The sequence below is a fragment of the Lontra canadensis genome, unplaced genomic scaffold (genome assembly GCF_010015895.1).
Source record: "Lontra canadensis isolate GAN:19392208 unplaced genomic scaffold, GSC_riverotter_1.0 scaffold14, whole genome shotgun sequence".
In the NCBI taxonomy this organism is placed as follows: domain Eukaryota; kingdom Metazoa; phylum Chordata; class Mammalia; order Carnivora; family Mustelidae; genus Lontra; species Lontra canadensis.
The window spans coordinates 11,135,503-11,162,768 of NW_022631008.1; the positions used below are offsets into that span (position 1 = coordinate 11,135,503).

General features: G+C 33.7%; 1 protein-coding gene across 5 annotated transcripts in view; it reads right to left on the reverse strand.

Moving 5' to 3' along the window:
* EPHA7 (EPH receptor A7) overlaps positions 1-27,266 on the reverse strand; it is a 166,977-nt gene that overhangs the window by 22,486 nt on the left and 117,225 nt on the right. For 3 of the 5 annotated variants that reach the window (XM_032858144.1, XM_032858143.1, XM_032858147.1), the window contains exons 6-7: positions 6,026-6,150; positions 3,216-3,399 (exon numbers count right to left, since the gene is read on the reverse strand). In XM_032858144.1, coding sequence (XP_032714035.1) covers positions 3,216-3,399; positions 6,026-6,150 — 309 coding nt within the window. The remainder of the gene's footprint in view (positions 1-3,215; positions 3,400-6,025; positions 6,151-27,266) is intronic. The other 2 variants (XM_032858146.1, XM_032858145.1) reach the window with 1 other exon arrangement.

A 27,266-nucleotide genomic window follows, 5' to 3' on the forward strand; every position in this document is an offset into this window, starting at 1 on the left:
GATATATTAGATATCAAGAGAGAGAAAAAAGAACAGAGTAGTTTTTTTCCTGAGGGAGGAAAAAATTATACACATGTGTAGAAATTGTTTCCATTCAATCGATGTGTCCCATGGGTCTACTTCTTTGCTTGTCTTAGTCTCAGTTCTGCCTTAGCCTCAAAAACAGAACTCCAATGAAAAACTGAATTCAGGTGAATGATGATTAGAATTTGTGAATATTTATACATTTTTATATGTACTCAGGGTCACACTTTAATCTTTCCACAGTCAAATTTATAGTTAATATTTTCATCTCTTTCACGGGTAATGAATTTTAAAAGTAATTTGTAAGTGCCATAATCATCACATCATGATTTCAAAATTGTAAAAACAGTAGTATTGATTCTGAAGAGATGGGGATTTTTGGATACATGTGCAATGGAATAATCTGTTTAATTTTCCTTTTCAAACACTGCTTAGGGGACCTCTCTTTGGTGGCATGTTCACTTTTTCCCTTCTTCCAAGAGCAGTGAATCATTGTTTCCTGACACTCTGATAGCATTGGGTCATGCACTCCAATGCTTAATTGTATGACAGAATTTGTGTACAAGTCTCTCTCCTTTGCCGTACTTTAAACAGCATAATTGTGTCATGTGTCTCTCTGCATCCCTAATTCTTAGCGCAGTACCTTGTGCTAAGCCAGCAGTTCTCAAAGGGTGGACTGGAAACCCAAGGGTCCCTCAAGAGCTTTCCAGGTTATCTGCAGGGTCAAAACTATTTAATATGATGTGATGTTATTTGCACAGCTGAGTTTTCTAGAAGTTACATGACATGTGAAAACACCATTACTCTGATGGCTAATGAAATGTGTGTTTGTGTGTTTTAGTTTTTTTTAGTTTTAATTTCTAATAGTGAATATTGATAGATATAATCCAAATAATCAAAATCTCTTTGGACATCCTCAGCATTTTTTAATAGAACAAAAGCTTGGGGATGGCTATGCTAAATAATAAATAAAAGCTGACTTGAGACTTTCCGTGTGTACTCCATGTACATTAACTTAGGTAATATTTAGAATACCATTGACTTAGATACTGCTATGCTAGCAATTAAGGTACATGAGCTCATGAAAAGTCTCACAACTAGACATGGAAGAACTGAGATGTGAAACCAGAATATGTCTCCTGGCACAATTGATAGTGGTAATCTGTTCTATGTTGATGACTGTGAGATCTTCATTCCTTGCTTATTTATTGAGTGCCTTCTATGTGTCAAGCACTGATAGTAGGAACTGGCAAGACAATAGCAAGGAAAAGATAAATGGATTGTTCCTTCATCAACTTTACATTCCCGTGGGAGAGAATATTCAGATGATAAAAACCACAAATTCTTTTTAATACAAAAATTTAGTTTTAACATCACTTCCTGTGACCATTTGGGTTTACTACTGCATCTTATTCTCTTTGAATATTAGTTGTTTAATTTTTTAAATAATGAAAATAACATCTATGGATCTCAGGAATCAGTAAAAAATAGTTTGGCCCAATGTTCTCAATACAAAGTCAGCACAATGCACAAATTCATTTTTAACGTTTTCAAACTTAGAGGTTTAACTGATAAGGAATGATTAGGTAATGTGAGATAACTAACGTATCTAACAAGTTTAAGTAACTCATTAGCATATGATAAACCATTCCTTAAGGTGTTTTATTATATGAGAAATCACAAAGTAATATCATGAGATCAGTCTAAATTGAAAACTACTAGAACATATCTGATACAAGACCACTGAAATCTTCAAATGTTGATATCTTAATGTAAAACGCTTTAAAATTTTTGTGGCCACTGAATATATTTGAGGTTCTGAGAGTTACTGCTTAATTTAAAAACACAGCAAACCTAACAAGCATTTGCTGATCAAAGAGTATTTGTCAATTTGTCTTTTAAAAGACCTATAAAAATATTTTTCTGAAGTCAAAATAACTGATAAAAATTGTACTGATTTAAATTACGTGCAAATTTTAATTAAAAATTGAGGAAAGAAAATCACATAGTATATTTTTTAATTCATCTGTTTAGAATTTTGTGGGAGGACTATACTGGCAAGATGATGAGATAACAGCTGGGTAAACCCTGTGCCTAGCAGTAACATCAGAAGAAATCAAGAACTCCAAAATACAGAAACACACACTGATTCCTCAGGTAATGGAAGAAAAACCAGCATGGCACTCAAGCTGTTCTGGACTTAAACCCTGACACTAGACTGGGACATGCATTCCCACATACCTCTGCTTATTTGTGGTACCCTACAGACACATGCATTTTTGTTATGTTCTGTGGAACTATAGAACAAACAAAATGATAAAGGGGATTCAAGATACTGGTGATGTTCAATTAATTAATTAATTAATTTAAAGATTTTATTTATTTTTTGACAGAGAGATGGAGAGAGAGAGCACAAGTAGGCAGCACTGCAGGCAGAGGGAGAGGGAGAAGTGGGCTCCCCACTGAGCAGGAAGCCTGATGCGGGGCTCAATCCCAGAACCCTGGGATCATGACCTGAGCTGAAGGCAGACCTTAACAGACTGAGCTACCCAGTCACCGCATGTTGTTCAATTTTTAGGCTGAGTGGTTGATACGGAGATATTCATTTAATTATTATTCTTAATATTTCATGTATACTTTAAATATATTCTCTGGTATGCTTGAAATATTTTATAAAAGAAGAAACTGGGTGATAAAAATAAATATAACTTTTAAGATCTTTTCTCTGAACTGCAAGTTTGGAAATCATTGCTAAAAATCAAGAGACTTAAATTAACACAGATTTTTATGGATCATCTTTCCCTGGCCCATCCTGTGTATATCCTGCCTTCCTTTTGGGGTTTCCACCTTTGATGGACACAACCAGAGTAATATTGTTTTGGATTCTATAAAAACAGCTTGTGTCAATATACAATTGAATAAGTCCGGTTTCTGTTTCTGACTTCATCTTTTCCAAAAAAAAACGCCAGTGCATATTAAAAAGACATATAAATTATGAGATTTTAACATTGAGAAACAAAACAGCAAATTTTAAATTGTTATTCTATATAACATTTACAAAGTACATATTTATGCATATATATTCACCTTTAAATATAAAAATAATCTTGAACCAAATCATCGCCCTGAATATTGGAAAAAAAATGTGACAGTTATAGAGAATAAGAATCCAAAGCAGAGGTGGTAATTACCTTCAAACATTTTACCTGTAGCTTCCTCTAGTGTAGCAACATCAAGTCTGGGACTGTAATTTCCATACCCAGCAGCAGTAAAAGCCCGAATCTGGAAAACATACACTGTTCCTGGCTTCAGGTTATTAATGGAAGCTGAAGTGGACTTGGTTTTTACTGTCGAATAGGTCCGTTCCCTTTGATCCTAGAAACAATATATTCAGGGAATATTTAATTGTAATTGCAACCAGGCAATCTGACAGCCAATTCTTGCAATTTATTTCAATTTCCTGCATTGTTTTTTATAAAGGGCTACATTGTACCCTGTGGAATATCGTAACATTGAGTTGTTTCTAAGATAATATAAAATGGAAATGTGAACACATGCCTTTGTTCTATAAATTTCAAAGAGAAATAATTTTGTTAAACCATTTATATGTTTTGAGCTTTTGCTTTGTTGGTAGAGGGCACAGTGGCAAGAACTATTTAGCCATAAATATAATCAAATGTCCTGTTAACCAAAACCTGGGTATGCTTGTAAAATCTATGGTTTAATAGAGGTCTTCCCTTCATAATATAGTCTTTTAATACTTTTCCTGAATGTTATTCAGCAAGCAAAGGCCATATGCGAAAAATGAGGAAAGGTATTAAATCAAGAAATTTTAGCTAATACCACCACCATACTGACATATCAATTGCTTTCATTAAAAACTACATTTCTCACAGAATAGAACCACTTTTACAAAACAGTATTTAATGGAATATGCTAAATTAAAACTATCAATATAAAATTTAAAGCACTGTATAATTGATGGTTTGGCAATATTTTAAACATCACTTAGTTCAATTTTCCTCATTTTTCATGAAAACTGAGGTCTGCAGAGTTTAAAAATGTGTTTATCATATATGATAAGACTAAGAATGAAATAATTATAAAAATCCAAGAATATAAAAAACTCCATCAAAATAATATCCAAATGAATAAAAATTTAAAGCTTAATTGGAATGACTCTAATGGCTTTTTATTTAAAAAGCTATAAAAACTCCATATCAAAATATACAAAGTTAGTTTCTTATTTGTTCTATAATAAATAATGGTGCTCAACTATGTCTGACAATAAAATTATTCATTAAAATCTGAAAATGTCAGTTGGGTTGTTTGATTTGCCTTCATGTTATTTGCAAAAGTCTGAATAAATCTGTGCTTAACTGTATTTAGTGAAGCTGATTTTTGATTGTCTTAATTATAATCATTCATAAAAATGATTGTTGGCATTATAAATATATATTTATCTCAAATAAAAGAACTAGGCATAACTGATATTAGATGACATAATGATATATAGAGACCACATGCTTTCATATGTTAGAATGCAATATATTATTCTGTTCTAATAATTGCCGACTTTGTAAGTTCAGCAAATGTAGATACATTCTGTTTTGTCATACAAAATAGAAAAGAAACTATTTGAACAAATTTATTCCAGACTAAGGATGTGCAAAATATTTCCTTGCACTGTGAGAAACTATACTGTCATTTACTACTTAACACATTTTTAAAATGTATTTCATTGCTTTTGAAATCTGATGAAATTTCAGAAGGGACCAACTATAAACTCTTAGAGCTCACTGGAAAACAGACATAACAAAACTAATAGTAAAAATAAAGATTCCTCAGAAACACATTTGACAGGGAAAGAACTGTATTTCCTGGTACACAAATAAGGTATTTAAAATGTAACTTTGGCCATGGAAGTCATGAATTAATAATGAAAATAGTATGTAAAAATATTATAAATTTAATCTGAACATTGAAACTAATCTTAAACTGTTTTTTCTTCAAAGGGAAAAATGTATTTATTACCAATGCACTGTATACATTTAAATTGTTCAGTCAAATAAATTCTGCCCCCAAGATCTTCCAAAGTTTGGGTCCTATTTTGAAATTCTGTCTAAATGGTTAAAATGGCTATGTATATTATAGAACTTCAGCTAACATACTGAAGTCAATAAGTAACACTTGTATTAATAATAACATTAATATCAATTACCAATATTCATATTAGTAATACTAATCATTTCTGTGTTTCAAACCTTGAACCAAGTCTTTCTGTGAAGTGGAGTCTATATAATAATTTGTGAACAGGGTGCCCACCCCCCTCCAAATAGGTCAGAAGTAAATGTACTCACACACTCAATTATACCACTATTTACTAAAACTCAGCCATTATGAAGATTAAAGGGCAGCATTTGGGTTTTAGCCATCCTATTTTTCATGGAGGAAGAAGTGTGAAGAAGTGCTAGATATGATTATTATGCCATACGTAGAACAAATTTCAGGAGGAATTTAAAGGAGCGGTACATCATCATCTGATTCTGAATTTTGGAGGAACTACACTATTTATCACGGAAAATGTTTTTATTTGTTCAAATTACTAAACTACTTGAGGCCACTATCACTATTAATGAAACCACATAAATAAAAGAAATCATTAAGGGCCCAAGCGGAGATCCTAAAAGAATCATTCTTCAAAAACGCGTTGAGCTGCGTGGCTCCACGGTACCAAAAAATCCTATATCTAATGATTATATCAAAAATTGAACAAATATACCCACTAATGGAATAGTCTCCTTTGTATAACCCAGAAACTTAATACACAGAAATCATAATTATAATGATGAACCTGAGATGGTTATTAAAAAGGGCTAAAATTAACTATGAATTTCAAAATAGCTCCAAATAGCTGGTATAATGACCAAGTTTAGTCTACAGTGCAGGAGGATGACAGGAGACACCTCGGCTGCACATTTCAGCTGCTCTTAGCACTTACTTTCTCGTAATACTTGATTTCATATTCGGTGATGACTCCATTGGGATGCTCTGGTTCCTGCCAGGAAAGCTCGACACTCCGCTGCAGCACCCTCTCCTTCATCACTCCGCTCACTTGCGAGGGAGCTGTTTGGACAAGACATGTCAATAAACAATGAGAAAATTCACTGGATGCCTCAAATCAAATGTCACAACTGATCAGTCCCATGCTGTGCCAGTTTCATTAAGGTAAAAGAAAGCACCTTTTCATAGCTCACAATTCAGAAGCTAATGAATATTCAAACAGGACCTTATTACTGTTCATAAACCTTAATAGAAATTTAAATTAAAGTGCAAACAGCAGAAGATAGCATTGTTCAAGTTAGTGAAAAATGGAAATGATGGAGCTGAGAATGACAATTAAGAAAATGAATGCTAATTAAGGCTACAAAATATGATTTCAGATTAATCTCCAGTGATAAACTAAGTCCAAATATTTACTTCACATGCAGTGGCAATATACTTTTTAAAATAAAAAAAAAAAACAGTTTAATACCGTGCAAGAATAAAATATATGGAATGGCTACTTTAGTCTTCAATTAAAGGGACCACACTTTTTAAAAATGTTTTTATGTTTTAACTGCGTGTGTGTGTGTGTGTGTATGTGTTCACACACACATAAGTGGTAACTGCTTTAGCGTTCTCGCATCTTGACCTAATGAAGTGTAAAAACTTTTTCCCAAGGTTAATTGGAATTCTTTGAGAATACACACACACACACACACACACACACACAGCTAGGCTCTTGCACATGTAATTTCTGTCTACGTAACCTAGGTTTCAAGCTTTGATAGAAGCAATTCAAGCTACAATTTTGCTCTCTCTTTCTATATAGATAATAATATGCTTAGAGTCCTTTCATTCTAATTAGTGGCATATACTCTTTTTGGTAGCTAAGACTGTGGAATGTAGGAAACTAATTTGCTCTGTCTAATTTGCTCGGTGATGATTAACTAGTTGTCTTCTCTGTCTAAATGAGTAGCTGCACTGGCTTGGCTGAATTTCAGTGGGGTCATTATGTTTCATGTATCATGCTCTATCTCATTCTGTAAAATATTTTCAGGCTGTTAATTTAATTTTCAGATGTCCAAAATTGTTAATAATCCTGCTGACAGAAAAGCAATTATATGGGGTGAAAGCCGTTTAAGCAAGCTTCTGATGTTTATACCTTTGACTTTATTTTGTAACTTCTACTTCTTAATATTTTCTAGTATCAATGTCTAGGAAAAACAATTTTCACTTCTTTCTGGCTTGGCGATTTTGAGGGAAGGACATGGAAGATGCATGATTCCCATATTTCCTCTCAGATTACTAACAGAAGCATAACTAGGGCAGATTAAGTGGAACAACTTTCCCTTTAGGGGGATGCAGCTGAAGCACTCAGCAGACTGTGTTTACAGACTAAATGTGTTTCTGATATGTTTCCAATGAAACAAATTTCTAATAAGAAATCTTATTTTGCCATGACTTTTAAAACCTGAATCTATGCAGCAAAGAAGAATTTGTTTCTAAAGTGATTTGTATCTCCATCCAGAACATGCTTAGCATATTTCAGCCGCCTGGGGTGTTCAAGAGGCTGCGTCCTCAAGCCATAGCCTGGGGAAACAGAAACTCCAACGAATTCTGAGGTGAATCTATTTAGCAAATAATTTCCAGTAGTCCTTTTTTTTTTTAAAGATTTTATTCATTTGACAGAGAGAGACACAGCAAGAGAAGGAACACAAGCAGGGGGAGTGATAGAGGAAGAAGCAGGCTTCCTGCTGAGCAGGGAACCCTATGCGGGGCTCTATCCGAGGACACCCCCACCCCGCCCCGGGATCATGAACTGAGCCACAGTCAGACACTTAACGACTGAGGCACCGCCGCAATTTCCAATAGTCTGATTTACTTAAAATCATTCAGAAAAATCTATATTTAAACTTTAGTAAGAAACAGAATGCAGCACACATAAGAATACTATAGTAGACAATACATGGAATTACTCAGTAAAGCTGCTGATCTCTGATCTGGGTTTATGATATGATGTGTGCTATTTGGAAATACATTTGCTGGAAACAGAGAGTTAGGAGGCGCTGTCTAGGTCTCTTTCAAACAACACACCTAGCTTAATGCGATTTTCAGTGTAAAGCAAACTATATGACTTTGCTTAGTCTCTATCCTAAATAGTAAGGTGAAGAGACACTGAATTCTCCAAGGTGTGGAGGAGACGTGGGGTATAGATGTACCTCATTTAGTTTCTGACACGTCGCAGCAAAGTCTAAGTATAGAACAAGATTTGATTTCTGCAAGTTACACACTAAAATTATATTCATTATTTCCTCCTGGAAAAGAACTTTTATCAATAAAATTATGGTAATTTGGGGGTTGGGAGAAAAAGATGTCAAAAAATACATTTGTAATATATGGTATTTTGAAACCCGTATCACACCATTAACAATGACTTTTCCCTTTTGTACAAGGAGCCACATCTATAAATGGCTATACTCCTGATTTTCTGGAAATTTCCCTTTAAAAATGTGTCCCTTGCTGATACTATCTTGAGTCACACATTTAAGAGGGTCAGAGCTAGAAGTACTAGCACATGGCCCTTGAGAATAGGCAAAATGCAAGATAGGAAATATCTTTGTCTGTCTCATGTCCTTCAGATGCAACATTTTGTTACAGGAGAATTGACAATATTTTCCCTTGAGTTTCAGTATCTTAGGCATAAGGATATATACCTTATAAAAAAAATCTGTAAGTGAGTTGGAGTCTAACAGAGTCATTATTTTCAGATAAACTTCTATGTAAAAGTAAAATTGAAGTGGCATGAAGTTCTTTAATCTTAAGACATAATGATTTCCATGCTTAATATAGTCGATCTAAATTAACCACATTGTAACAATTTCACCAATACACTCACTGTTATACCAAAATACCCAATTAACTACAATCTGAAGTCAATTTTGAAAAGAAATGTCTACAACTAAATTACATACACACTTAACAACCAATTAGGTGTTATGATATTTAAATTATATTTTTTATAATTAGCAAAGTGAAACAAAATCTACTGTAATCAGAATTGATGGAAGCTAATAAATAATAACCAATAATAATAAATTTCCTGGGGGTGCATGGGTGGTTCAGAGGATTAAGTATCTGCGTTTGGCACAGGTCACGATCACAGGGTCCTGAGATCAAGCCCCTCATTGGGCTCCCTACCTGGCTGGGAGCCTGCTTCTCCCTCTCCTTCTACTGCTCCCCCTGCTTGTGCTCTCTCACTCTCTCTGTCAAATAAATAAACAAAATCTTTAAAAAAAAATTTCTAAATTGGAAAATGTAGGAAAACCAATACCACATAGAGAGGAGGTTTTAAATGTAAAATTTTAGTAGGGTTTCTAACAAATGATTAACAGATTCATTTCTTACCTAACTTTCTAGCAATATTCAAATATAAGAATTGATTTCAACCAAAGAAACATGGAAGATTCTCACAACTTATTGGGGACATATACGGAGTCTCTACAATTGACAGTGAAAGATGATCTTAGAAAATTGAGAAAATGGTTTCTATGGTTCAAGTGGAAAATCTCAACAGCCTAAGAACAAAGTCAATGAAGTTGATGTGAAAGGAAATCAGAAGTCTAATAACAGGTCAAAAGATAAAAATCTGTGGACTAAAATTATTAGTTAGAAGGCTTTGAATTTAAAAATAGTCACTAAGAATGGTGGGTTTATGTACAGATGTGAACCAATCAACATTTTATAGATTTTGAGCTTCAAGCACTCATGTAAGATTTTTAATCTTAATCAATTTCTAATTAAAATCTAAATATAGCAGATATATTTAAGTTACAAGATGGAGAATATTCATAAGTCTCCATTTTTCCCCACTAAAATATTAAAGTTACCTACAGGTATGGATAAAAAAAATTCCCTGCATGAAGTGGAGGAAAAAACAACTTAAAAACATTGTACAATAGGTGAACGTCCCTATACAGATGTCCATACTCTAATTCCTGGAACATGTGAATATGGAACATTACATGGCAAAACAGACACTGCAGATGTAATTAAGGTTATAGACTTTACAATAAGGATATTATCCTGGATCTTCACCAGTGGGCCCAATCTAATCATATCAGCCCTTAGGAGCAAAGAAATTTCTCCAGCCAAGGTCAAAGAGATGTTATAGAAGGAGGAACCAGGGAGATCTGAAACATGAGAGGAAATCGACCTGCCATTACTGGAGCGGCCACATGGGAAACATGAGAAGATAAGGGAGTAGATTTTAAGATCTAAGACTGGCCCCAGTTGACAGAGGAAGGGAAATGGAGGCCATGACTCTACAAGTACAAAACCCCCACATTCTGACAACAACATGAATGAACTTGGGACATACTTCCCCAGAGCCTCCAGGTAAGAGGCCAACCCTGCTGCACCCAGACTTCTGACCCATAGAACTAGAAGATAATAAATGAGTGTTGCTTTAAGAGTTTTGAGGTAGGTGGTTTCTTTTTTCTTTTACTTTCTTTTTTTCTATTTTTTTTTTATGGTAGCAAGAAAAAACTAATACACACGGTAAAAACAAAACAAAACAAAACAAAACAAAAACCAAAATGAAAATAGACTTACTGGAATTTTAATGAAATCTATGAAAAAAGGTTAGTGATAGGATAGTCTAATAATGTGATCTGTTAGACTTAATATTGAAATAGCATGGCATCAAGGAATTTTGATCTTAATTAGGACTCAAACTGCAAAATCTTATAAGAAATAATCTCCAATATACATTTAAAAGAAATATTTTCATGTGTGTGTAATAGAATGCAAATAAAGCTCATGAACTTGATTTTGGATTGAAAAAGTGATTTATTTATACTAGTTATTATTTTCATAACAGTTAAGTGTTCTCACTGAATTTCAATAAAGAATGGTGGGCAAAAAAAAAAAAAATACTTGTATTTCTAAACAATACAGTGAGGTAAGATGGGTCAACAAGCATGAAGTGACTTTTACCATGCATCTCAGGTTGTTAAATCTATATTGATGGTTGTTAGATTCCCATTAGGTAAATACAAAAAGTGAAAATGAAGAAATTTTTAGAACACAGTCAAATGCAAATCTGACACTAATAGAATAATAGTCTTTACTTAATGTTTTATTTGCTATCCAGTATAGAAATCATTCTTTTTAAAGACTTTATTTATTTCTCTGACAGGGAAAGAGGGGGAGCACAAGCAAGCAGAGCTGCAGGCAGAGGGAGAGGGAGAAGCAGGCTTCCCACTGAGCAGAGAGCCCCACATGGGGCTCGATCCCAGAACCCTGGGACTATGACCTAAGCCAAAGGCAGAGGCTTAACCCATTGAGCTACCCAGGTGCCCCTGGAATTCATTTTTTAACAATTCTTTGAAATGACAAATGTGTATTCTTAGGTGTTTAACATTTTATAATGCAAAATTTAACTTTCTTACTCTTCCCCACAGATGTTTCATTTTTACACTACCGGACAAATGTGTAAAAATATATAGAAAATTATTTCAAGAACAAACACTAGGCCATAAGTACACATGATCCAATGAGTATCATATAATGTATCAATTCCATTTTTTAGAGTATGTTAGAATACATAAAAATTCTAACATGTGGGGCACCTGGTTGGCTCTTTCGGTTAAGTTTCTGACTCTTGATTTTGGCTCAGGTCATGATCTTAGGGTCCTGAGATTGAGGGCCCCTGTGGGGCTCCACACTCAGTAGAGTGTCCCCATTTTAGGATGCTCTCCCTCTATCCCTCCCCCCACTCGTGTGTGCTCTCTCTCTCTCGCTCTCAAATAAATAAATAAATAAATAAATAAATAAATAAATCTTTCAAAAAATTCTAACATATGATTTCACTAAGCTTCAACTCCCTGGGTGTGAAAAAAACAGGATCACTAATAATATTATGAGCAATAAGTATAAAATTTCATATGAAAGAAAAAGTGCAGGAACTAAGGGCAATTGAGTCTGCAGCAATTATGAACAATCCATTTGCAATAGAGGTCTGTCATATTCCTTTTGTTGGATAGAAGCATGATCTGCGGCTAAAACATACAAGTCTCATTCTGTAAGTAGTTGAAAAAAATCAGTGGAAAATGAATTGATCTTTTTCAAAATTAAATTACATACTTTGCATTGCTACCTGTTTAACGCACCAATTAGGAAGATGATGTTTTACCCAAAATGTAAGATATACAATATAATCAATAAGGTACATCAGAATGGATTTCTAAATGGATCTAAAAACAATTATTAAAAAGACAAATTCAGTAAGAGCTAAAAAAAAGATCTGAAAGTTCTCTGAAAAAGTGAATATGATCTTGAACTAAAAGCACAGGAAAAGAAAACATCCTGGATTGTAATCCAAGTCAAGTATATATGTAAGTCATGTTAATACATTTCCAGTAGAGTGAAAAAAATGCATAACTGGAACAACAGAAGTCACTTCTCCACTCTTTGAACAACAAGAATGGCCTTGTTCTTTAAAGCAATAGTCACAATATCTTTATAAAAATGATCTGACAAAACATTTTGCTGAGATGAGAATTTTCTTCTCTGTTATCCTCAGATGATTAACAGCCAATTGTTTGCATGTTTAATTAGTTACCATAGGAGGTAGCACTTCCTGGCAAAATCTCTATCTAAAATGCTGTAAGGGCAAGGAGGTGAGGGTTGTGGAGAAAGCTAATGTGGGTATTGGTTCTAAGCATATATTGGCACCCCTGCTAACTTCCAAAATGCTAATTGATGAGGGCTAATTTGTAATGTTCATATCATTACAATATGTAAAAAATGAAATATTATATAAACAGGAGGTATAAAACAGGATCCTTCCCAGAACTAACTGTACCATTCACATCAGTCATACCTACAAAGGAGTAACTAATAAATGATCACCTAATAGAACAATTCAGAAAGGTTAAGGAACCCTTGATGTGAAGTCGTACATTTTAACTATCTTTTTTTTTTTTAAAGATTTTATTTATTTATTTGACAGATAGAAATCACAAGTAGGCAGAGAGGCAGGCAGAGAGAGAGGAAGAAGCAGGCTCCCCGCTGAGCAGAGAGCCCGATGTGGGGCTCGATCCCAGGACCCTGGGATCACGACCCGAGCCGAAGGCAGAGGCTTTAAACCACTGAGCCACCCAGGCGCCCCTTTAACTATCTTTTTAATCAATAGGTAACCAATAGGTACTATTTACTATTTATTCAATAGGTACTTTTTACTACAGATCTTTCTCAACTTATGATGGGGTTATGCCCAGATAAACCCAACTAAGTTGAAAATACTTAAGCTGAAAATGCATTAAATACATCTAACTAGCAAACACCACAGCTAAGCTTAGCCTACCTTAAACGTGCTCAGAATACTTAGATTAACTTACACTTGAGCAAAATCACCTAACACAAAGCCTATCCTATAACAAAGTATTGAGTATCTCATGCAATTTATTTAATATTATACTGAAAGTGAAAACAGAGTGGTTGTAAGCATATCAGTTGTTCACCCTTGCAACTGTTCGGGGCTGCTGACCAGCTTCACCAGAAAGGATCATACCACATATCACTAGACCAGGAAAACATCAAAATTCAGAATGCAAAGAAAGTACCATTTCTAGGAACCATGTATCACTTTTGCAGCCTTGTAAAGTTAAAAAATCATAAGTCAAAACATTATAAGTTGAACCATTACAAATTGGGGACCGCCTGTAGTTCAGTTCTATTTAACATGTATGTGTTTGGCATTTATTACATGCAAGGTACTGTAGCATTTCTATAAATCCTTAGAGTTGACAATATTCACATAAGTAATATTCTTTGTATAATAGTACATATGTATATGATCTTCTTCCTTCCGTACTACAGCCCTGTGAAGTAGGTTCTGTTCCATTTTATTGGTGGAAAAGCTGAGGGTTACAGAAATTAAGTAGCATCCACTCAAGGGCAGATTTGAGATTGAATCCCATGTTTTTAAGTTCTACTTCCTATCTGGTTTTAGCTGCAGCATGATAATTCCAGGTGAGAACAGACAGTAGGAGGAAAGCTGAGTGGTCATTCATTCATTCATTCATTGAGAATCCATGATGTGCCATAATGATGAGGGGACCTGCTCAATACAATTCTAGAATGTGCAGGTACCAGAAGAGGTCAAACTGAGTAGAAATTTTTTTTTTTCTGAGTAGAGATTTTTTAAATTACTTTTTTTTTTTTTTAAAGGGCAAATTCATGTGTATGCTGCAAAATTCAAAAGGTATAAGGCTCCCTCTGAGTCTGGTCCCAGGTCACAGTTACCCTTCTCTAAAGCAACCGCTCTTAGCAGTTTCTTTGAAATATCTTTTTTTTTTTTTTAATTTTACTTAGTTATTTGACAGACAGAGATCACAAGTAGGCAGAGAGGCAGGCAGGTGGGGGGCAGCAGGCTCCCCCCTGAGCAGAGAGCCAGATGCGGGGCTCAATCCCAGGACCCTGAGATCATGACCTGAGCGAAGGCAGGGTATTAACCCACTGAGCCACCCAGGAGCCCTAGTTTGTTTGAAATCTTTCCAGAAATAGTCTAGGTGTGTGCAAGTATATGCATTTTTTACATGAATGGCATTATTCTCATAGCACAGTTCAAAACCTTGATATTTTCACTTATACTTCATTTAAAAAATTACATTATTGAACACGAGGATCCGCATAGCTCTTTCGTCAACTGTGTTTATAATACTATGATGTATTTGACCAGACCTTTATCAATAAACATGGGCCTCTCCCATCTGTTTCTCTTGTATATTAGCCACAATGAAACTGCTGGTAAACTAGTATTTAATATGAATCCTCTAAGGAGAATAAAATATTTTAGAGCAGTCTAGTACCTTTTCACCTGCTGGTGAAAAAAGGTGGGTGAGTTTATATGGACTGAATAGGCAAAGTGTGGCCATTGCTAAAACTCATTTAGAGTCATTGCTTCATAAAAGGGAATGAGTAATAAATTTATTATCACTTAAGTGTTTGAGACAGTACCACTTTAGTGCAGACTACTTCCAAGTGCAGCTACAAGTCAGAGGCCTATGAAGAGGTGAGGAATCTGTGTCAAATGGACATCTATGGCAGCAAGTACTTTTTTGTTATTGTTCAACTGACTTCTTTTTCTGAGCAAAACTTCCCTGATGAAAGAAGCATTTCTTTTTCTTTGCAGGCTCCTTGATGATTTTCTTTCTGGGGCAAGCTACTTACCATATATTAGCATTCTGAGTAGCAGTATCTTTTAAAATGCTATCTCTAGCATTAGTCTTAAGTATCCTTCACTGTTACGCTAAAATGCCCAGAAGGTAAGATCACTCTAACAACAATGATATTGATTTCTGATGAGAGTTTCATTCATTTATAAATTCAACATAAAATTTTTCATGACCGAATATAGTATAAACAAAGAGTTGAACGGACCACAAAGATGATGAGGCCAAAGTTCTCACTTTCAAGGAGATTTAAATGTAGAAAATGAGTTAAAATGTGAATATGCACATTTTGAATGCACAAGTAAATGTAATAGCTAGATGAGGTGTGAGCCAAGTGACAGTAAATTCTTGGGAGGCAGTTGAGAGCAAACCACACAAAAACTTCCTGTTTCAAAAAAAAAAAGAAAAGAAAAGAAAAGAAAAGAAAAAGAAAGAACGAAGGAAGGAAGGAAGGAAAGAAAGAAAGAAAGAAGAAAGAAAGAAAGAAAGAAAGAAAGAAAGAAAGAAAGAAAGAAAGAAAGAAAGAAAGAAATCATTTCTAATTCACTGTTTGGTATAACTACATATTTAAACTAATTGTCAGGAATGTTGCCACCAAGTCTATAATCTGCAAGAGATAATTCTATATCAACTGAATAACTACAGAGCCAGATTCAAGACTGAACCCATGATCTCTCTCTAGTAGCCTCCACCCATAACTCACAACTTACTGAATCATTCATTCTTCCTCTGCTTCAGCTAATACAGATTATCACTTTTTTTTTTCCCCCTAAAATACTATTTCCCTTGTTGGCAGTACTACATGATGTAACATTTAGTTATTTTGTAGTTTTTGAAAATCTCCCCATCAGAAATCTGATGTTCCTTAAAGGCAGGAAAGTTACAGAAGCAGTAGAGTGTAGGAGTGAAGGGTATGGCCCCCGTGAAACTAGTCTACTGGATTTGTTCATGGGTTCCATTGTTTATTTGCAAATTGTGCAACCTTGAACAAGGAACTGAACTTCTTCTCGGTTCCTCAGCTTTCTCAGCTTTAAAACAGCTATTACTGACTCGCATGCTTCACAAATAGAGTGGTTCTAGAAATTTCATATATAAATACATATTAAATACTTAAAACCATTCCTGGCACATGCTAAGAACTCAAAACAATGTATTATATATTATTATTTTGTCTGTACTGGATTTATGGGTGCCTGGGATTCATTTCAGAATGCTCTAAGGTCAAAGTCAGGCATACATATTTTTCAAAGGCTTCTCAGTTGAAGCTAATGTATAGCTGAGTTTGAGAACAATTCCTTTGCAGCTTTGGGAGGAACATAAATCGTCATTTCAAGGTGGGGTTCCAGGGCTCTCCATAATAAATGCTGACAACAGTTACTTTTTTAAATATTATATCGAGAATTGTTATTCAATCTTCAAAATTTAGAAATGACCAATTTCTATAAGTTATATTATTTTATATGTACCAGCTAAGCAGAAATACATTAATGTTAAGTCATTTGGAAGTAATATATCCTTGAAAAAAATGAAATAACTACCAAAACAGGAAGGAAACCAATAACATGCATCTTTTTCAAAATATTGTAATATGTATTGAATTGAGAGCAAAGTACAGGTGAACCATCGTCTTCTATTTTGAGTGGTAAGAGCAAATATTTTGAAGGATAGTGTTTAAAAACCATTGTTGCATGTGGTCTATCATATAATCTGGCTCATTTCTACCTTTTCCATGAATCCACAGATAGCTAAAGACTACATTATTTATAAGGCCAACAATGTGACTATGGCCTACAACCATACATTTTTAATAATGAAAATGAACCCTTAAATAGAATAAAAGATATGTGTGTGTGTATAAATATACACATTTATGTATATATGTATACATTTGTTAATAAATATACACACACACACATTTGTCATTTGTTAATGACCAAAACCTCCCTTACATGTCATCAAAGTAACATTTCAATTTTCTTTGGTCTTGGAACATTTTATTATTTTTTTAATTTTATTTTTATATTATATATATTATGTATTTTATTTGTTTTATTATAAATGAAGAAAGAATTGTGTTGTATTTCAATCACAATAATGTTGTAATACCTGTTGACAATTTTTGAAATATTAATTTAGTCCAAATGCTTATGTTATGAATATCTTTAATTATAATATGCATAGCTATCTAAATTCCTTATAACATGAATATTCTATTAATTGATTTTAAAGAATGTCTAAGTTATTTTGTATTTGATATTTGCATTTAATTACTCTATATTGCCTTACAATATGTACATGACTATAATCCCTTCTTTGGATAAATTTAATTTATACACTATTACATATATCATGAAATGATATGAATATTCTTAAATTATGTAATAATATATAATAATATTTCATATATATTCATGTAGTTGTAAATTTGTGGCTATGAAAACTTAATAGTTCCTCTCCTAAATATCTACACAATGTTTAAAATATTGTTCAGTATATTATAACAATATTCTGGAAACCCCACAGATTTGGTTTATTTTTCAGAAGCAGCAAAGCATGTATTTAAACATGTAAGATGTTTACTAATAGGAACAGTATCAATAAGAATATTAAAGAAAGAGGAAATATGAGTTTTACCTCAAAGCAGTGTGTTAATTATATACTTTCAGAAAAAAATCATATTTTCCATTAGAATAAAATTGCATTACTGACTGCCACTGTGTTCTTACTATGTGACTCCACTGGATTTAGATCTTCCAAACCCTTTTCCAAGATACCACTATTTTTCAGTATTGTAAAATCAACACAATGTATTGCTACCAAAATTTTAAATAAATTAAAAAAAGAGAATAACAAGTGAGTGTTCATTGCATATGACAATAGAGTTTCATAAAAATGTTTCACATTTGAGTGTTCATATGTACATGCGAATGTATCAAATTAGAGATACACAATGTGTCTCTGTGAATTACTATCAATAAATATATTAAATTTTTTGGAAAGTCAATTCATTATATAATATATAATTGAGGGTGTATCCACTTACAGAATGAGATATATATATATATATATATATGTTTAAAGTCATACAATACAAAACCTAAGGCGGCAAATATAATATTGACAGTTCCATATTACACCGTTCTTTTACTCTATCTCAAGGTTCTTGATAATGATTGAAGAGAATGACCAATTCCAATTTATTCTGGCTGCTATCAATTTCATACTTTCCTACTTTTTTTTTTTACTCTCTTTCTTCTGCATCTTCTAATCTAGTATGAATTGTTTTTGACTCTATTTTTCTCTAGACCTAAAACTCCTATCTATACAAACCATCCTACTTTCTAGAATACTATCTAACAGTTTTATTTTTTGCAGAAATTGTTCCCCATGTGTGGCTTTGTTCTTTTTATTTTTTACTTTTTTCCCCAAATCATCACTCTTGGTGGTGTTTCTTACAGTTAATTTTGATTTTAATTTTAATCCCGTTTTATTATAAGTTGAATTATTCAAGAAAGAGAAAAAAGAATGGAAGGCAAAAGGAAAGAAGCAGCTCAGGGTAAGGAAGAGGAGAACAAAAAGAATCTAACCTAAAGTATCTCAAAACTCGCTAAAACTACTTCATTTAAAATGTATAAATGTAAAATTTTATCATCTCTAGGTATTCCGAATATATTTTCTCTCCAACGTGCATAAACTTAACAAATTCATATTGCTTAATGCTAAGTTCTCAATACCAGTCATGATTTATTAGTTGGCTTCAAGAATTCACCATAAGTGAAGCACTTTGTTTAATAGAGCCTGCTAAATACGTTTCAACTATCATTGCAGCTTGTATTTTAAAGTGGCTGTCTCACAGTGTATAAGCTACTGCCTAGAAGTTAGGCATAAATGAAAACTTCATTAAATTCCCTAAACCTGTATGATGCCAATGGTGCAATGTGGCATTAATTTACTAATTAATATGATGCCAATGGTGCAATGTGGCATTAATTTACTAAGTAATATTTTAGTTTCAAGAGAAAATTAATGCAGTTTACTATAGTGGCCAATTAATACCCAAGGAGTCACTTTTATGCACTGGGAAAATCTAGCTTATAATGAATAGTTCTAAGCAGGGAGAGTTACTGATTCATGAATGTTTGGTTCCAAACATTAATTTGAGGTTTAGTTGTTTGTAATTTGGACTTTATTTCTCTTAGAAACAATACTATATGTAGCATTTTGATTGCCAGGTTGGTGCACAAACTCATATTTGACCCCAAATATTGTATACTGGTTCAGAAAATAAGTTTAACAATCCTGCTGTAATACTAGGCACTCGTATTAAACAGGAAAACCAATACAATGAATAAAAGGTGTTTGTAATTACTACTGAACAAGGTGCTCAATACAAAAATTCAGATCTTCCCAAATCCTCCTAAAATCCTGATGTCCCTTAGCCAGAATCAGAGACTGGTCAATTTCTGCTTGCTTTCTGCTTCTCCCCTCTTCTTGCCACATATGGAGCTTTTACTTCATTGCTACATACTATCCAGCTACCAAGAAATTACCGTGTCAGTAACTAACTAGAACATAAACACAATTAAGAAAACATCTTCACTTTTACCTTTTATCAGTTGGAAGAGGGGTCAGTGGTCATGAGCCAAATCTGGCTAGTCAACTGTTCTCACAAATAAATAATTGGAACATAACTGAATTTATCTGTTTATATATTGTCTCTGGTTTCTCTTGTGCTAAAATATCAAAGATGAGGAATTGCAACAGAGAAAATATGGCCTGTAAAATGCAAAATATTTATTATTTATCCAGGACTTTTCAATAAAAGTTTGTGTACCCCTGACTTGGAGTCTGTTTGGCTGCAAGTAGGAAAAATAAATAAATAAATAAATAAACAAACAAACAGTGCTTTAGGGTTTTTGTTTTCCTCCTGAAAAAAGAAACAATATTTTCTGTAGATGGGCAGTTGCTATATTTCATTCAGTGGCTCCAGGATTTAAAGATAATACTTGTGGCCTTTCCCTCATGACTGCAATATGCTGCTGCTGTTGCTACTACAGCTCTCACATCCACGATGCTGGCACATAATAAAAAGGAAATGTGGAATGCTCATGATCTAAATAAGGAAAGCCAACTTTCCCAGCAAGCTCTAAGAATCTTCTGTTTATATCTCATTCATCTCCTTTCTTAGACTGGAAATGAATTTTTAAAATTTAAGTTGGGGTCCTGTTGCCCTAAAAAATAAAAGTAGTAATAATAAAGAAAGAAGTGGATATCAAAGAGGAAACTCGCAGTGTCTGCCACCATCATCTTCCCCATAGCAGAGGAGAGGGAGAGTATCCCCTTGATTCCCACCCCTCCCCCCAACCTCCTCAATGAATTTCTCTTCTGAATATAGAACAGTAAGGACCAAGGGAAGTCATTCAGATTCCTAAATGAAGGCACTAGGTATGTACGAAAAGTAAGGCTATGTAAGCTAGGACTTGGCGAGAGATTTACGACACTACTAAGTCCTTATCTGTTATATTTAAGAGTAAGGTAGGAAAAATTTTTTTTCCTTATTTGGCTGCATCAGGGAGTTATTTCAGGTATGGTTTTTTCCCTGTAGGACCAGAAAGTTGTAGGAAACATGAACAGAGCAACAGAAGGTCTGAAAAGGTTATATCAGGTGATTTTAAGACATTTACTAGACAGCATGAATATTCATGTTAACTAACATAAATATAGAAACTTTTATAAAAACATCTTTCAATGACATTATTTCACTTAACCATTTTATACTTGAGAAATTCCTATGTGAAAAAGAGGGTCTCACACTGATTCATAGTACTAGCAGGAAACACTCCACCATCCATATTTTAGGCAGTTAGTATATGCAAATAAACAGATAAATTTATTATGTTACAAATGACCCATTCTTTTTTATATAACCAATCTCTTTCTCTCCATTAGATTTTTCCTAACAGATTTTATATCAACTCAATGTTCTCCCACAAAAATATAGTTTCTCAAGCCTATGTTTCCTTTCCATCTGCTGAGGAGTCTCTCTTCTTCCCATTACACACAAACTTGTCAAAAAAAAAAAAAAAAAAAAAGGGTTGTCTAGGTTGTTTTTCTCCATTTCTTCAACTTCCATTCATGCTCCAGTCTTCTCCAGACTGGTTTCAGTCTACCTCATTTGATCCAGTGAGCTGCTGATAAGGCCATCTAACCACACTAAAGTACTGTTCTCAGTCCTCATTTTTCTTGGATTCTTGGTAACATTAATATTGTTAATCTTTCTCTCCTTTCTCCTTGGCTTCCATGACATACTCTTTTAGATTCTCTGTGTGGCCAATTCTTTTATTTATCCTTTGCAAGCCCCTTCTCCTCAAAAAAGTTCAAATTTCCTCAAGGTTGCATAAAATGAAGCTCATTTTCATTAGTCATTATGGAAATGCAAATTAAAACCACATTAAGATATCACTTAATACCAATGAGAATAGCTACAATCAAAAGACAGATGATAACAAGTATTGACAAGGATGTGGAAAAACGAGATCTTATATATTGTTGGTGGAAATGTAAAATGGAGCAGCTACTTTGGAAAAGGAGTTTGGTGATTTTTAAAGAGCTAAATATAAAGTTACCTTATGGCCCAGTAAGTCCACTCTTAGTTGTCTACCCAGGAGAATACATAGGTCTACATGAATTCTTTTTTTTTTTTTTTTTAATTTTGAGTTTTGAGGATAGTTTTCCTGTTTGTTTGTTTTTTAAGATTTTACTTATTTATTTGACAGAGGTCACAAGTAGGCAAAGAGGCAGGTATGCAGAGAGAGGGGGAAGCAGGCTACCCACTGAGTAGAGAGCCAGATGCGGGGCTTGATCCCAGGACCCTGAGATCATGACCTGAGCTCATGACCAGAGCTGAAGGCAGAGGCTTAACCCACTGAGCCACCCAGGTGCTCCTCACATGAATTCTTAAACCTAACTGTCCACAATAGCATTATTCATGAAATTTTAAAAAAGAGAAAAAAAATAAGAGAAAAGAAAAAACGAAACAACCTAAAGGTCCATCAACTGATGAGCAGATAAAATAGAATATATACAAGGAATCAGTATTGATCTATAAAAATGAATGGACCTGCCAAATGGGACAACATGGATGAACCTCAAAAAACAGTATGCTAATGAAAAAATTCAATTTTCCCAACACCATTTGTTGAAGATGCATAAGATCCACATTGTATGATTCTGTCACATGAAATGTTTAGAAAGATGATACTATATAGACAAAAAACAGATCAGAATTTGGTTAGGTCTATGGGATAGGAATGCAGAGAGGCTATAAATGGGCATGGTGGCTCTTTTTGGGATAACAGAAATGTTTTAATACTGGATTATGATGATGGTTACACAACTCCATAAATTTTCTAAAAATCATTGAATTATACACTTGAAGTATGTGAATTTTGTTGTATACAAATTGTATCTAATGAAAGTTGTTAAAAACTGGCTTTTCATGACTTCTAGAATAAGAACCAAAATTCCTAACATGACTTACTCTCCATCTATCTTTCCAGCCTCACCATGTTTAATCTCCCCTCCTTCTCTGCATCTGGTACTCCACTTTATTCCTCAGCTTCTTCAAACTCCTTTTTGCACTGAGTTAAAACATCATTCTGATTGTTCCTCTTAGAGTACCTTTCCCAACTTCTCCTTTCCTCTCTGATACAACCCAATCTATTACGTGTTCTCCTAGAATTAGGAAATCCCCCATTACAGCACTTTAGAGCTGTAAACTGACATGTGTTTGTAGGATTATTTGATGAATGTCTGTTTCCCCCATTAGACTGTAATCCATAAGGTTGGGAGGTCATGGTTGGTTTTGCTAACCAGTATGTTTCCACTATTTATCCCAGTCTTTAGGTATCCATTAAATTTTGGTTTAATGAAGAAACAACTCTAAATTATCTAAAATTTTCCTCTAGGAAGCAAATTATTTTTTAACTTCCAGTTTAGTTCTTTCAAATTATAGTGCTAAAATATCTGAGAGAACTTTGTGATGTAGCATGTATACCTTAAGATCAGACTTCATTTTTTTTTTGACTACTGCTTGCAATGTGTATTGCAATTCTTTAAGGAAAAAAAATCACAAAATTTCAAATGATTTTTAAAAAGAAATAAATTAGTGATACCAATCTATGTTAATTAGGATAACTTAAAAGACAGCAATTAATTTTTAGTAATTTTCAGTATATCACTATGACAAATTTTGATACCAATGAATTCAAACTATTAATTCAAATAGTTAAGCTAATAGCTTTTAAAATTACCTAGCATAATTTTGCTTATAGTATTCTGGAGCTTTATTTTCTTTTATTAAAAAAAATTTCCACATGCAACCAAGTTCTCTCATTTTCTCTTGTTCTATGTGCCTGCATGGGATTTTGGAGATCAAGTAGGACATATAAAATCATTGTGGTTATATATAATACACTTGTTAATAAAATAAAGCCCATCAAAATGAAACATAACATTGTGTGTCAACTATATGTCAATTTAAAAATTAGTAATAAGGGGCACCTGGATGGCTCAGTCAGTTAAGGATCTGACTTTTGATTTTGGTGCAGTTCATGACTTCAGGGTCCTGAGGTCAAGTGCCAAGTTGGACTCCATGTTCAGCGGGAACCTTAAGATTCTCTCCTTCTCTCCCTCTGCCCCTTACCCCACTCTCTTGCTCAAATAATACATGAAAGCTTAAAAAAATAGTAATAAGGGGCGCCTGGGTGGCTTAGTGGATTAAGCCTCTGCCTTTGGCTCAGGTCATGATCTCAGAGTCCTGGGATCGAGCCCTACATTGGGCTCTCTGCTTGGCGGGGAGCCTGCTGCCCCCTCTCTCTGCCTGCCTCTCTGCCCACTTGTGATCTCTGTCAAATAAACTAAAAAATATAAAATAAAAGTAATAAGAAAAAAATGCTAGTTTCAATTCCCTGAATTTTTATTTAAATGGTTATTATAATGATGGATTTTAGTTTATATCTATTCTTTTATTTTTTATCAAAAATAATATATATTTTTTTATTTATAAAACCTATCAATATTTATTCTAAGGATATTCCATGTAATAGAATACTTACAGTCCTTCATTTATAGTTTCTAAACATAAAGTCATAAAAATGACTTTTAAATGTTATATACATGAATATGTACAAATATGTATACACACACACATATTGATATTTATATAAACTTTTCTTCATATTTGTAGTTAGCAATTTATGTCCAACATAATACTATGGCTAATTTCCTTCATGTGTGACTACAGAAAGGTATTGTGAAATAAAAGATTTATACATTCTTAAAGATATTTCTCATTTGTGTAAGACATTCTCAGAAATTTTATTGGCTGAGATCTTCTAAAAATAACCTCCATATTTAATAAAGGTATGGAATTTATAAGACTTCAATTCCCTGTACAAAAAAGAGTTAATACATGAGAAATAGCATTAGATGTACCTCAATGATGTCAATCTGCCAGGTTTAATTTTAAGGGATTATTGTCACCATGGTTCAATTTTGTTACAAAATTCTGATCTAAAATTTTGCTCTGGAATAGAAAAAAATTTCTTCCCCCCTTCCTCTTCTCCTCCTTTTCCTCCTTCTTCCCTCTATCTCCTCTCAGTTTTATTTTTAGGTTAATTATTCATTTTTATATCTCTTTCACCTTAAATCAGTAGACTATTCACAAACCGCTTCTGTTCTTGAGACGTAAACTAGTGAAAGGGCTTGAGCACTTCCCATTACACATTCACATAACAATATTATCTCACTCAGTGTCACAGCAAGGCTCCTCAGGATCCCCACTGTCCAGGCAGTTTAAAATTAGAGTTTTGGCAGAAAGTTACATGAATGATTCATTAAAGATAATTCTACTTCCTGGTTAATAGAAATCTGATTCATCATTATCATCAAACAAAACGAAACAAAAACTACAACTGCAGGCAATGACTAGGACGTTGAAATATATCACAATTGTGTTGCAAATAGTACCCTGCTGATGTTCACTTAATATTTGCAATTCTCTGGACCACAAGTGTTTAACTCCTTTTTAAAATGTGCACATTTTCTATTTTGTCCACTAATAAAATTTGCCCAGTGGTACACTTCTCTGGAAAACTCCATCAGATCTCTGAATACATTACTTATTTTTGTTCTAAATTGCCTTGGATGGCAAACAGAAGCAGTTGTGTAACGTATTTTATGCTACTTATCAATGAAAAATGAAAGGCAGATTCTGTATGGTTTGTACTTACTAAGAAATTACTTTGAATAGAAGTTCCTTCCATAGTATTTTAAGATAAGAATTTTTGATCTGCCTCTCTCTTTAAGAAACGGTGTCCTAACTATAGAGAACAAAGTTAGTGGTCACCAGAGGGGAGGAGGATGGGGGGGAGGGTTGAAATAGGTGATGGGGATTAAGGAGGGCACTTGCTGTGATGAGAACAGGGTGCTGTATGGAAGTGCTGAGTACTGTACTTGTACAGTTGTTGCATACTGTATACCTGAAACCAATTTTACACTGTATGTTAACTAATGAATTGAAGTAAAAATTTTAAAAAATAAAAATAAAAACTTTTGAATTGAACAGAAGTCTAGTGTTTTTACGGTTTGGGAGTGGTGAGGACACACACACGTGCACACATATACACACACGTACCTATGTCCACACGCATGCAAAAAAATATAACTCCATTATGTCCCAAAGTTAGAAGAAAAACTATTTCCTATCAGTCTAGGTAAAATTTGCTTTCCCATGCTTGAAGTTCACTCCACCACCACAACTACAATTGTTTATTTTTTATATGTATATATGGGTACTTAGAGGAAACAGAAGAAAAAAGCATTGCTAATGATGACACCTCCAACTTCACAAGCTTTGATGTCACACAGAAAATATTCCATCCCAGATTTGCCATTTACTAGTTATACCATCTTGCTCAAGTTGCTAAATTGCTCTGATTGACACACTTTTCATCTGCAAAATGGGAATAGAAAGTATTGCAATGATTTAGAAAGACAATAAATATAAGTCGCTTAGCACAGTACTTAGCAATTAACAATGTTTCAATAAATGTTAGTATTATTAGGAAAGCAATTAAAGGGGAAATAAACGTCAAATGATGTTTTACAAAGCAACAAATCAAGAAATATTTCTTACTTAGTTCATTTACATTATTTGCATTTGTTTTGATGTAAACTGGCATTTTAAAATTTAACAAATATTTTAAGTGCAATATATTTGGAACCCTGAACATTTCAAGTCCACAAGGATATATCATATTTCGGCATCTGCTAAAGTGCAGAGCTGGACTGTCTTACTTAATTATTATGTCCTACCTAATTTATTTTATTTTGAACGTGACTTGACAAATGCTCTGCAAAATTTGAAATCATCCATCCAAATCTATTCTAACATAAGAATGACATTATGTTAAACTCTGGATATTAATTATAAACTGTAATATTTTCTGATTATAGGGATTTTTTTGCTAATATGTTGGTTTGTTAATGTAACTGATTTTGAAATATGACCTTAACACTTTTTATAACATTATTATAACCTGTTAAAACATATTTTGATATGTTATTTTGATACTTTGAAATGCTTTTAATAAATTCCAATTAAGAGTCACAATGTTTAGTACCAGCTGTGTCACTGTGGACACATTTCATTACATCGTGCCTCAGTTTTCTCACCTCTCAAATGGAGATAATATTGAGCTTTAAGATAATACTGAACTACTGAAAGCATAAACTGAGAAAAGATGGGAAGTGCTTCACATACGAAGTATAGAGTAGATGGTAGCTGTCATAACATTAGCACAGCATCCAAGGTCTGTCATGGTTGGCCTCTGTTTACTCCTCCAGCACCATTACCCAATATTTTCTTCTCATATGTCAGAATTGGAAAATGCCTCCAAG